This window comes from Chaetura pelagica, unplaced genomic scaffold (genome assembly GCF_000747805.2).
Source record: "Chaetura pelagica isolate M959 unplaced genomic scaffold, ChaPel_1.0 scaffold300, whole genome shotgun sequence".
NCBI lineage: Eukaryota > Metazoa > Chordata > Aves > Apodiformes > Apodidae > Chaetura > Chaetura pelagica.
In genome coordinates, this window is record NW_009951945.1 from 577,061 (window position 1) to 590,745 (window position 13,685).

At 44.0% G+C, this 13,685-nt stretch overlaps 1 protein-coding gene across 1 annotated transcript in view; it reads right to left on the minus strand.

Annotated features, from left to right (window-relative positions):
- Nucleotides 1–179: 179 nt before the first annotated feature.
- ERBB4 (v-erb-b2 avian erythroblastic leukemia viral oncogene homolog 4) overlaps nt 180–13,685 on the minus strand; it is a 375,133-nt gene continuing 361,627 nt past the window's right edge. Inside the window, exons 26-27 of the mRNA XM_009996938.1 lie at nt 2,202–2,493; nt 180–807 (exon numbers count right to left, since the gene is read on the minus strand). Of these exons, the coding sequence (XP_009995240.1) occupies nt 371–807; nt 2,202–2,493 (729 nt within the window). The 3' untranslated portion in view covers nt 180–370. The remainder of the gene's footprint in view (nt 808–2,201; nt 2,494–13,685) is intronic.

Sequence of the window (13,685 nt, forward strand, 5' to 3'; positions counted from 1 at the left end):
ATTGCCTGCTGAAAGAAATGTCCTCTCTGAGGCTTCCCTACAGCATCTGGGTGGAATCAGAGAGAACTGACTCCAGAGCAGGCAACACTGCCACTGTCCTCGACCGACTGGCTTCTCTGACCCTCCGGATCCGTGGAAGGTAAACACCAGGCTGTACACGCCTTCTTTCAGTCTCTTTCCTTCCTTCCAGGTACCCAACCCAATCTGCGAATGAGTCCAAGACGTTCTTTCCCTTGGAAATGTCAAAAAAGAATGAACCGGCGAGAAGAGGAAGCTCATGGGAGAAAGGGAGGGAAGGGAGAGAGAAGGAGAGTGAAAGAGCGAGGCAGCCAGAAGTTGCTGCCGTTCCGCTTCCATCTGCCAGTGGTCACTACACCACTGTATTTCGGTGTCTGTAGGGCGGTGGGGGCAGCACAGTGCCGGGCTTCAGGGAGAACTCGGAGAGGTATTCGGGATTCTCTGCCACAATGGGCCGGATCCGTCCGTTCTGTTTGTAAAAGTATTTTGTGCTGTAATCTTGTAGGTAGTCCGGGTGCTGGAGGGTGCTTCGCGGGGGCAGGCTGTGATTCCAGTAGTCTGGGTTGTCAAAGGCCTTCTTGGCTTTCTCTGGCAAATTGTTCTTCAGGTACTCAGTGTTTTCCAGGGTGTTTGCAAAAGTGTTGAGGTACAATGGCTCATTCACGTACTCGTCCTCTGCTTTGGACTGCCCATTCGGAGCTTTGTGATACTCCGGGTTGTCCACAGCTTGGAGATCTCCGTTCTTTCGTCGGGAAACAAATGGGTTCTCTTCCACTGGGTTTAGGTAATCTAAAGAAAGAATAAAAATAGATCAGCAAAGAGAAGGAAGAATCCATCCATGTAGCAAGTATCACGTGTGTGGTCCTACCCGGCTGTACCAGAAGCATGACTCCAACCTGTGCATCCTTCCATCCCAGGCACTCGTTCTAGCAAAGCTGGAAACTCAGCGACGGCTCTCACTGAACCATAGCCTGTGCACCTTGTTTGATCCTGAACTTCCTCTCACAGTATGACCTACAGAGCCAAGCATGCCCAGTGACTTCTGCATCTGCTGCTTCCTATCTTGGCAACCTTGGACATATCGGTCAAACTCTCAGCTCCACAGTCTTTCCATCCAGAAAGCTCTATAGAAATCTTAGTCCTCGGGGATGTTTTCAGTGCAGAGAGGCTTAACTAACTTCCAAGCTAGCCCTTCATTTCTAACAGAACAATTTGCCTGATTAAAAGCCTTCCATCCCTGAAGGACAAAGGGCCACGAAAAAAAAAAAAAATCAACCCAGCCCTAGAGAGAGCACAAGAGTGTCTTACACCAGCTCCAAATCGGGACGTGGAGCAGGTTACAGTTGCTTCACATCTCTTCCTGAAAGGGCTGCTGCTGAAAGGTAAGGCCACAAGTGCATCCCGACAATTGCTACTGCTGTGAAACAAGCCCTGGGACTCCATCTCCACCGTCCAACACACACAGCATAAGCAGCTTCCACATTCTGAAGCAAACCTGGTAGTTTCTTGGCATTTACGTTTACGTGAATTAATTTATTTAAAGCTAGTGTAAATGCTTGAAAGCAAATCACTAATGACACATCCTCTTACGTCTACACAACTGCTGTCACTATTTAAAAAGGAAGAAATGAATCATGACAAACTGGGAAGCGTAGCACTCTGGTCTGGCACAGATCTAGGCAAACTTAACCTTGCAGTGATAGTTACTCTGAATCACTACTTGTTCTTTCAATCCAAAACTTCTCTTGGGTATAAAAAGTGCCAAATGCGTGTATCGGTTCGGTCACACGTTCAATATGATATTTACTAAGCACAATGCCAGGAAGAGAAAGATCAATAAACAAAAAGGGGAGACTATGGCTGGCCAAAAATAGATCCTTTTCTTGGAAATAACTGAAGATTTCTGTTTGGATAAGAAGATTTGGGTTTCTTCGTTCCTAACTCTCGTTATTTCCAAGAAACAAAATTCAAAGAGGAAATCACCGAATTTGACATTCTGGCACATTTGAGCTTCTCTAAGGAGCAAATTAAGCAAAGAAAAATGAATCTCCATGCAAAGAAATATTAACCAAGTCTGAATGTTTCAACCTTGTTGGGTTATTCAATAAAAACATTTTTGGTGAAAAGCTGCTGATCTAGAAAAAACGAGAATGCAGTCAGACTAGGGCAGGACATGTTTTTACCTGTTTTGGGTTTGTCTCGCATCGGTGTCATGTACCCATCCTCATCCAGCTCTCCCCGGACAACCCGCTCAGGGATGAAGACGGTGGGATCAGCGCTGTACCTCTGGGTGCTGCTGTCCTCTTTTGCCAGGGTTGCTGCTTGTTTTCGTAGCGTGCCGTTACAGCAACTGTCTTCAAAGATCTCTGCTGTTGCCCCTTGGGCAACTGGGGCTTCTGGTATTATGCAGCCAGGAGCTCTGTACGGCATGGGCACTTCAGCAGCGTAGCCACCATCTGTATACACAAACTGGTTCTGTGGAAAAAGAAAAGGCAGCGTGAGGAAGGAGGCTCTGGAAGGAGGGAGCAGCACAGGCCCTGCTGCAGTCTGGTAAAGCATCCCTCTGCCCGGTGTGCTGAGCCATTTTCCTCTTCCAGGGAGACATCGTCAGGGCAGCAAGGGGAGTGGGGAAGCAAGATGGCCGCTCGGGGCTGGAAATGGGGCAGGAAAACTTGTATCCAACCTAAACGTGTGGAACTCGAGCATACACAGTTGCAAGAGGCAAACACGGTATCTCCTATTATTTTGTCAATCTCCCCTGAATTCTGAACTGAACTCTTAAAACTCTTGATAGGGAAACCTCCTTCAGCTAAGGAGACTGGGGGCAGAGGACATTATTGCCTCAGAACTCTCTTTACTCCTGGGGGGGCTACTTTCAGGGCATCCTGCAGTGACAATCACACAGTCACTCAAAAGCTATACAATTCATGCTATACAATACATGCTCCTCATCACCACCAATTCCATCAGGTAGTGCATTTCAGGCAGGTGAACTGTGCTCGTGTCGCTACCTCGACTCAATGGTTCAACTCAACCTACCATTTTGTTTGTCAGCAAGAGTGTGCAAGGGAATTTCAACATCATGACCTATAAACAGGAAGGGAAAAGGTACAGATTCATCCAAGCCTCTTTCCTAAATGTTTTTTCAAGAAAAGTTGGCAGAATTCAGGGTGTCGGTCCATAGAGCTCGCACAGGAATCCAGACTGAATGTAGAGCTCCTGACTCTTTGATTGCTTACATACCCATTAATTCACTCATGTTTTTTGGGCCATTTATGTAGGAAAAAGGAGTTTGAAACAGAAATTAAATAGTGAAGGAAGAAGGAAACCTAAAGGATGAAGGTTAAAGGTGAAATACTTACTCCTGACATAGGGGTGTAGGCAGGAGGAGGGCTGTGTCCAATTTCACTCTAATAGGAAAGAAAAATGGAATGATGGATAGGTAACAAGAGGTCACATGAACGAAACAAGCCAAATGAGCTAATGGGGAGCAACATGCACATCGGTACATCTCCCAACTGAATCCAAAATTCAAATATTTAATCGTGGCAAGTGTCTCCCCGACGTGAACGAGCCATGTGCCTCACCAGTCTTAGGGAGGGTGCTCAGGTCTCACTGGTTAAGGGCAAGTGCCCCGTTGCACCTGACAGCTGCTGTATGTCCTGCAAATGTCTTGTGTCTAATTTTTGGAAAGGCAGACCGTGCAGAAAGAACAGCAGATGATGCACTCAACTTCAGAGGAAATACAGGGCAAGAGAAGTGCAGAAAGCACCTCGGTATCAAGCTGAGGCTTCCTTTCTCAGGGACAACGCAGGAGAGAGAGAACAGGGAGGGCAGGAAGGTGCAGGACTGTCATTAGACTACCACAATGAGCTGAAGTATCATGGGAAAAACAGCCCCTAGGTTCTGGCAACCCCAAGAGCACAGCAGGTGCTCTGATTGTGGAGGTCAGATTTCTTCTTGTGTATCACAGATTTACTGTCACCTTCTAATGACACACAGACAAGTTACAACCCAGAAGGTGTTAGACAAATAGATACAAAACATCCCCTGGGCCTGCCAGATGCTCCTTTGAAGCCCTACTGATGGCTAGAAGATGTTGCACTGCAGGAGGCTTACTCTGCCTTCTCCTTGCCCTCCGATCTTGTGTTTACTTCAATTCAGGGAAACTGAAGGAATTATAGCCCAAACGGAGAGAGAAGGAAAGACTGAAGACAGTTAAAACTATAGTCCATAGAAGGTGATGAAGATTTAGGCAAACTGATGATTACATTTAGGATACAAGGAAGAAAAATACAAAGTGTTACTGAGAGTCAGCTCTCTGAACAGCTCTGCTGGGAGTCCTGCATTTCTACGTAAAGCTCCCCAGCTTCCTTCTCTCCTGCCTGCAGGCTGCTAGCCTCCAAAGAGGAGGTTTGCTTCTTTTGTTTTGCAAGGTGGCTACAACCCTCCAGACCATAAGAGTGCAAAAAGATCTGTAGCAATACTGTGAGAGTATGACACACATGGGGTCACATGCTGCCTGTTTTTCACAGACGCTAAACCAGTGACTGCAATCACTCCTTTTCTATTTGGTATGACACCATGCTGCCTTACGCACCTTTAACTGACATCTTCCTATTTTCACAGGGGCACTCCCCTGAATTTCAACTGCCAGTAAATGTGTAGGTGATTAGCAATTTAAAAGGATACTGCTCTAAGAGAATCACTTTATCTATCCATGGCCATGCATTGCTCCACAATCACCACAAAAGGCTAAACCCCCCATCCTACCTTTACATGCTCTTGGCCACGACTCTAACATTTAAATACATACTCTCCAACTACAACAACATAATAACAGACCCTCTTAGAATAGCCCTGTCCCAAGACGTCAGGAGAGAATAGACTAGCACGAATACATTTCTTGCTATTTTTGCTGACAAGACCCAACCCAGACAGTGACCTGCCAACTAAGATCACAGTAAGGGTATTTTCTGCACACCTCCCCTTTAGGTCTCTACTAAACATAGCTGTCTTGCAACACCCTTAATGCAGAACCTTACAGGTTGGCTCTTCTCCAAACCACTGGTGTCTGCACACTTTTAAAAATTCTCCACTGGTTTTCTCCATTAATTAATACCCTGTGGCCACAGGTCCAAAAAAAGGAGACAAAGAAAACAGCTGTGGTGCCAATTAGTGGGGCTGAAAATGTGATATAATTGTTTGAATATCTTTAAATTGTCTGCTAATTGCAATGTGATGTCACCATTTTGTAGGCTTCCCAGATAAGAATTGAAAACACCAGTCAACTCTTATTGGCTAAATCACATTGTGAGCAGAAAATACTTGTGGACCTTACCAAGTACAACTTATGCAGCATGTGTAATCCAACTTACTTTGTTGATATTTTGTTGGTTGTTGGTTTTGCATCTTAGATACTATATGGAATAAAAAAAGAGCCGACATTCCTTTACTGAGAAGATCTAGCTTTTTGGATTTCTGATTCTAAGATTCTGACCTGAATGATCAAGATCTCTAGCTTGTCGAGATGAACAGAGGCTCAAAGACCTCGCTACATAAACCCACTTAAAAAGACTCAACTTGCATACTAAAACAAAACAAAAATAAAATAAATCAATAATCACACCTTTTTGATAGCATTATAAGCATCCATGAGCTCTGGAGTGCATACATCCATTGACATCTAAGCTCTAACCATCCTCCAGAAGGACCCTAGCCTTTTAAACCACCCTAATCAGAAATGCTCAAGAGTTCATTCTTTATACCACAAGATTGAATTTTAGGCACAAATGTGACAACGGGGAGAAGAGATTTTTAAAATAAGCAGATGTCTCCTAAAGCCTTTTTAGAGGCCCTTCAGTATTAAATACCAGTGACAGATCAGCTATTATAACCACTAATGCTTGTGTAAAATGAGCCTTAATAAAAAAGAAGTAAATAACACTTTTGTGAATATTGGCTTGTGTTATTGCTTTCCACTCATTAATTTCATTTTCCAATTCCTTGCTTCTAAAATCTCCCAAAGGTAGGTATCTCCTCCTTCATATCAGAGAAATAATATTTTCTGGCTGCATGTTAAGCTATAATGAAATCAAAACCTTGCTGGGTCCTGCCACTCATACTTTGGTAGTGGTATGAATATGCCTCTTTTGAGTCTCATGTCATGCTGGGAGTTAGGCACCCAGGGCTGTGTTCCTGCTCCTGCCTGCACTACACCGCATCCCACACCAGCCCTCTGGTGACCACAGCTACACCCACAGCAGATTGTAGGTGGAGGAAATGCTGAAGGTACTCTGTGATGAGATGCTTCTGTGGGAGTATGGGTGGCACAGGACTCTCACCAAATAGAAAATAAACATATATTTTACCACAGGATCCGGTCACATTTTGCTCACTAGCACAGCCTCCCAACAGCACCCTTGCTGCTGCAGAGCTGGTCTCCCTTGTCACCCACTGAGACATGCACACACATTTGAGAGGAGTGTGTAATTATTACTGTTTCTTGTTCTTAGGCAGCCTGCTAAGCTCACAGGTCTGAAAGATTTTTCTTTACTGAAGGCAACATCCATGTACATACATGGGTTTGAAGCTGCTCTGACACTGCTCCTATCCAGAGGAAAGCCCAATTGCCTTTCATTCTCCTGCTCTCACGCTCAAAAAGCACCGAAGCCATAAAGCAGGAGTAAAACACTCCCACCGGAACGCTCTTCACACATCCTATTCAGAGGTGTCTCATGATCCACGCTTCAGGCATGCCTATCTGTTTTGGTCAAGTTCTGCAACACTTCTTTGTACCACTTCAGTCCTGGGCTCGGTGCCCCCAGCTGTTTCTCACTTTCCTCCTTCGCCCAGAAACTCTACCTGATTTGCAACCAAGTCAGCATCCAAGTACCAAACCACAGCCTCCTAACATACCAGGCAGAGCAGATCTTGCTGTAAGCACTAAGATTTCAGCAGTTCTCTAGGAAGAAGAATAGCTGCTTTATGCAAGTGGATCCAAGTAATACGTTTGGGATGCTCTGGTGGGGCTGCAGGCAGAGCACACAACACAAAGCTGCCCCATCGGCCCCAAGCAAACTCCAGCTACATTCCAAGGGAGCAGCCTGGTATTTACAACTGATCTGAATTGAAATTCAAATAGCAAAGACCACCCCAGGAGAGCAGCCACCTCTGCTGAGGAGCAGCCCCACTTCCCTCTGACCACAGAGCTCACAGCTCACTCTGCCCTGCTTCAGAAAGCCCACAGCAAACATGTCTGAAATGAAAATCAAAGGAAAGAAAAAACACGTACCACCAGATTGCTGTGTAATGTTAAGTAGAAATGAATTGCTGTTTGCATAGTAATAGCTAGAAGGCTTTGCAGACCTCTGAAGATTTCTGGTCCTAGCCCTTGCTCAGAGCTGGGCCATATATCAAAAGAAAGGATTAGATGCCTCTCTGGGCCATTACAGTTAAAGCATACCCATCCCTACAAGTCCAGCATTCCTCCTGCTCTCTCTTCTGTTCAGCCTGGGCTTCTGACTCCACTTAGGAAAACTCCATTACCCACTGGGCTCTTTCCTCTAGGATTATAAAGAAAAGTTCCCATCAGCATCACTGCCAAGTGTCAAAGCTTAGCACTAGGTATGGGTCATTGCTGGCACCCTGCATCATTTCAGCCCACAAAAAACAACCATAGCATGCTGGAGATCTACATCCTCTGAAACAGGCTTGGGATGTGTGTGTGTGTGTGTTGTCTCTTACACCACCTGTTTCAGGCACACAAACACCAGTGTGGCCCACCCAAGTTCATGTAGCAAGACAGGACATACTTCTTTCCAGTGAGAGGTGAGGGGAGCCTATTGTTAGATAACAAAAATAACAGGGATAGGTAGGAATAATATACACAGGTTGTGGACAGCAGCTATGCAACTATTTATAATGCCCTTAGTGCAATGCCATAAAGTTCCATTGGGGATCACTGAATCTTGATCATGAAGTCCTTTCCAGCACTACCCTTTCTTAGAATGTGTGTAAACATTTTAACTTGAATGTTGATACACAAGTACAGAAAAGAATGTAAGCACCATCCTCCATTAGTGTTTGCTCCAGTCTCTGATGACTGGTCCTTCTACAATCAAGACACAAAATACAAAGTTTAGATCAGTGAGGGCAGAGGAGGGGGGAAATAAATAGAATAGATTAGGAATAAGTCTTTTCTACATCTAAGTTTTTTCTGGTCGTTGTTTGTTAGAAGAGAGGTAAGATTTGAAGGCAGCCTAAGCTCTTAACTCACAGGCTGCCTGTGTCATCTGGATGTGCCAGACCATGTCCTGGCAGTGTGGTGGGTGTAAGACATCCCTGCACTTGGCCAATATCAGCATGGATGTGTCCCTGGTGACCTGGGTTCAGGCCAGAACTGACTGACTTCATAGCTTCAGGTGAGACATTTGAACTTTCTCCTGCACATTCTTCCCTCCTAACAGCTGTCTGTTTTCAAACATACAAACTCTCCCAGAGCAGTCCATATGCAGAAGAATGCCCAAATGTGAACACAGACATCTAGGGGTAATTTAGTTTGGACTGTGGACAATGAATTACCTCTGTCACAAACAAAACATGCCTAACAGTCTTAGTGTAGTGGTATAGGAAATGACATACACTAATTTTGCACAGAGTATTTCTTGTGCTGTTACTGGAAAACACCAGACACATACCACTTATTTTCAGTCTAACTCTTCACAAAGTCAAGGAGTCAAAGACTGCCAAGAAGACCAGTGGAACATAACCTGTTGAGAGATGCACGATGTACCCATAAAACTCAGTATCCACGCTCGCTGACGGAGAAACGGGGGTGAAATGCTCTTCCATAGACTCATCTCCTATACTTGGGCTGGGAATAGAAGCATTCCTCTGCTGCATAACACCAAAAACTCTCCCTGGAAACCCCTTCTTCCCTCCAGACTTCAGAAACATCTGTCCTTTCAACTTCAGACTGGCTTGCAGACAGACTTCAAACACAAGAATGAAGATGGAAGAATTGCTTTTCCCTGTTATTTTGCATTAGCACCTGTTGAGTGTCAAACAGGAGACCAGGAAGAGACACAGCTTCCACGTGTCTGTCTTTCCCTTTCAATTGCTTTTACTCCCTTATCATTCCTGTCACCCATGACTAGCTTTCTGTCACTCCTTTTTTAATACACTCTCTGAGCCATTTTACCGTAAATGGCAACTTCTAGCGCTGGGCCAATTCCCCACAGTTTGGAAGAGACAAGATACCATTTCCAAGCTACTCTAACAGTTCCCTGGGGGAGAGCAGGGTCAAGGCACTGCTCCCGCTCATATGCTGTAGCATCTGCCCAAAGAACAGGAGCAGCAGCTCCTTTTCGGTACAAATCTTGAGCTTCAAATCCCAGAGCGGGGAAAGGATGGGGAACCGGACCAAAACCACAACACGGTCAGGATTTGTGATTGCAACATGGCAGACACACACACACACAAAAAGCACAGAAGAAAGTTGATGAGGAAGACTCTGAGCAGCAGCCTCCTCCTAAGCAGAGGGCTGCGTCGCCATCTTCCCTGCTCTCTTTTACGCAGTAATCAAAGGATATTCTGAGCCTCTCAAAATGCCATCAGCCCTCATTGAGAATGAAATAGAGCACATCTCCACTGAAGCCTTTACAGCAGTAATCATTACAGCATGCTGGCCCGAACGGGGAGCTCTCACAGACAAAGATGGGTTTTAAAAATAAAATAAAAAAGCCTTCCTAAAATCTGAATAGAGACTTGATGATAATCTCCCGATTTTATTATGCAAGGGGGAAAAGAAACCCATAATTGTGCACTCTTGGTCTCTTATAGCAAAGAATAGGCTTCTTGATGAAATGCTGAGTTGATTTAGAGCAGGGCTGAGAATCTGGTGCAATAATACGCTAAAAGAAATAACCATCCAGCTGATTTGGATAAAATAATCATTTTTTAACATTCTAAATCTAAACTTCATCTGTGCCTCCTCCCACTTCTCCCCACTGCATCTTTTGGAGAGTCTTTTTATAGCTTGCAGAATTTTTTTCCCCTCCCCTAACACATCTTTTAACAAGAAAGAAAGACTCTTTACTCTGGCTAACAAAGGGCATTTTAGGCTGTGTCGGCGTTTATCCCCACTGCACGTATGTTTCAAAAGCGCAGTATCTGACACAGGGTGGTCCCGAGTCCTCCTGCCACCTTCTGCACCAGGTGTTTCCCCAGGAGCCCCCTTGCCACGGGATGCTGTGCATGACAGACTCTGGATCTTGAGCCCCATCCCTCGTGGGCAGCGACGCGATTAAATGACAGCTCCTCAGAGCCCTGCCAGGTGCGCCTCCAAATCACAGCCCCCCCCCTTGTATTTTCAGGTGATTCATTATTTTAGGGAAATCACAAATACAATTCCTTAGAAACTGACACTTTTCACCAATAATTTCTGTCTCAAATCTAGTCACTGACTGAAAATTTTCTCCCAGTTCTCATAATTATATACTGACTCCTAGTCCACTCTACCATCTACTGAATTATGTAGAGCTGTTTAGCTTGCTGTTTTCCAAGAATGCCTCATCAGTGCAGTGTAGAAATATTTATTATTTAGTCTCTTTATATCTATTGACTTTTTTATTTTCAAGAAAGAAAAGAAAATGCATCAGCTGTGAGCTCTCTTGACTGTTAACACAGCCAGCAGCTATTCATGGGTGAAGCAGATGCTGCCCAATTTTAAACCAGTTTATATTAAAGCTCAATAAATTGACACATCACACATCAAGGTTTAAGCAATACACAGCTACGGTCTCTTTCACCAGTTCCCTTGAGAGTTAATTGGCAGTAGGTCTCACCAGGAAGCACTGTGAGCTGGTGATGTAGTACTAGATGTATCTTAATTGTGTAGAAACCAAAATGCCACCCAAGAGTTTTGGAAAGTCTGACTCTAAAACCGCACGCCCGAATTCGGGAGCCTGAACGCCAGAGAAAACAGCTAACACGTTAAAAAGTTTCTGTTTTAAGGCACTTGACCTGCAAGACCTCTAGGCAATTTGACAAGGTGGTCCTGATCATCTGTTAAGGCTGAGAAGGGCTCACTCCTCGAGAAACACCACCCATTTCAGCTGGCCTGATTGCAAAGCAAGAGAGTAATTGCCATAAAGATCATTCAGAGAATTCTCTGTGAAGAGCCGGGCATCATCTATTCTGTTTGAGTCCTACCTTCCTCCTCTGGCAAACTTAGCATGCTTAAAAAAGGTATTTAAATACTCATTTCTAAATACATATACTTTGTGAGAAGCTTTCCCTTTTCATGTAAATTATTAAGACTGAAGTAATTTTTCATCTGATGTATTTCACGGTGTATTTTTGCATGTTTATTCTTACTATTTCACTCGCCCTGAGCAATGAAATTAGGCTGACTAGTATCAGTCTGGGCTCACCTCCTGTTTTTCATGGACAAAGATGACCTTGTGCTATCTACGTTTGCAATAAAAACTAGATATAAATACAACATAATTTCCCAGAAGAAAAAAGTTACATTAAGTAAAATATCTGTCATGGTCCTCTAGACATCAGTGAAACACTAACAGCTACTGAGAACTGCTTAATGTAAAAGGCAGAGGAGACAGATGGGAGCCTCCTACCCCAAGGATTGTCATGAAAATGTGGGGAAGCAGAAAATGGGAATTTGAGATCTTGAAAGAGAGTTTGGGGGGACTCCTAGAATTACTATGAAGGTCTGATGGCAGCAACTGCAGCACCTGGTACACTGTTGCCTAGACTCTGCTAGGAAAATATACAAAATGTAGTATTTAATTAAAGACATATAGAATGCATTAATATATTTCCCAACTAATTGAGCAGTTTTTCAAGAAGCAAGAGAGCTAATGTAGCAATAGTGTCACTATAATCTTCTGAAATGTTACTAAACTATTTGACACAATGTCTAGTTAATTTACAAGTTCATCTGTTCTGGCACTGGAGATCTGCTTGCAACAGTTGAATATGGAAGTGACAGAGTCTAGGGAAAAAAGACTACTAAGATTTTCATAAAGTTTTTGATCACTTTTTCATGAGAAGGAATTAAAGAAATGGGATAGAAATAAATAAAGTCCACACTTGAAAGACTGCACTGATAAGCATAATTCCTTAAATTAGGAAAGACTCGGTCATATTGATTTGGGGAAGATATTGCAGGAGCAGAGGGGTGGCAAACACCACGAACAAACCAAATAAAAAGGATACATCAGCATTGTAGTTCTTTAACAACAGACATATACAAATGGTAAAATCCCACTAAGCTCCTGAAGCAGAGGGAATTTTTGACTACAGGCAGGTCCTTAATCTAGCACAGGAGAGGGTGCACAGCAGATGGCAATAGGATCCAAACACTGCTAAAGAGTCAGCACTAACTGCCTGGTGAGGCTTTTCTATGCTGTAATGCATTTGCCGTTCCACCCGACACAATCAAGGCAACCTTTCTGCGAAACAGACTCCACCTCAAACAGAATTTCTGTACTTGTTGCAGAAATTAAGAGATAAGACACTCTGGCCTATCTTATGCTAGAAGTTTAGAGAAAAAGCACGCAATGGCCCATCTAGCCTTGGTATCGCTTCCCATCTTCTATCTGTTGACTTTGGGAAGAAGTAATTTTACTGCCATCAGACCCACATGGCCGGGAGATACCTAGAGAAATAACTAGTCAAGAGCCTAGGCAGGCACAGTTAACTGTTTCTTACAGAAAAAGAAGCAGAGACCAGGAAGGCACTGATTGCTACTAGAGCCCTGGCAACAAGGGGACTCGTGGACAAATCGTGAATCCTTCATGCTGCTTTCTTTGCCAAGAGGAAAGGATGCTATAAAATAACCGACTGCTAGCTCTCCCCACCTGCAATGACAGTACCCCTCATACTAGCTCAGCTGTGTTGGCACACTGGGAAGTGCCCCTCCAAATTCTGATGGCTCTCAAAAATCCCTCCTTCCAGCTGTAACTGAAGAAAAAGGTGCTTACAGTCCCCAGCCTCCACCTCTGCTGTATTTTAGTATGTGTAAAGGGGGTCCTACTAGATCTCAGATCAGATCTTCTATCACTGGAGCACTGCAGGTGCCTAAGAAATTCAGCTCTATTACTCAAAAAACTAATAAAAGTCACTTAATTCTGGTAGCAATCCCACTGGGTGAACAGTCCCTGTTGTCCATGAAAAGCTTGGGCAGGAAAGATGCCATACCACGTGAAACACATCTGAAAACCACCACCAACCATCTGCTTTGTAATCCTGTGATTTGAAAATTACTACCTTTCAAACTTAGGAAGCAGACCAAATTAATTGCAAAGATCACTTGCCTGGTTTCTCTCTGGAAAAATCATTTGACACACAGACATATACAGATATTCAGCCACGAAACACTACCAGACCCAACACCACACCAGGAATGCTGCAATGGCATGACAGACACCACTCAGGGAACCAAAAACCTGGCTTTTGACATACCAAAGTCTGCTGTAGCCAAACAAAACAGTCTCCAAGGACATATGAATTAGACTTCTCTGAAAGAAGTAGCTTGATATTTAATTGCAGGCTTGGCAGGTGCTTCCATGATATATAGCGCATGGAATAAAATTACAGGGACAGCATCAGAGAGCAATAAACAGTACAGACAGTTTTCAGCA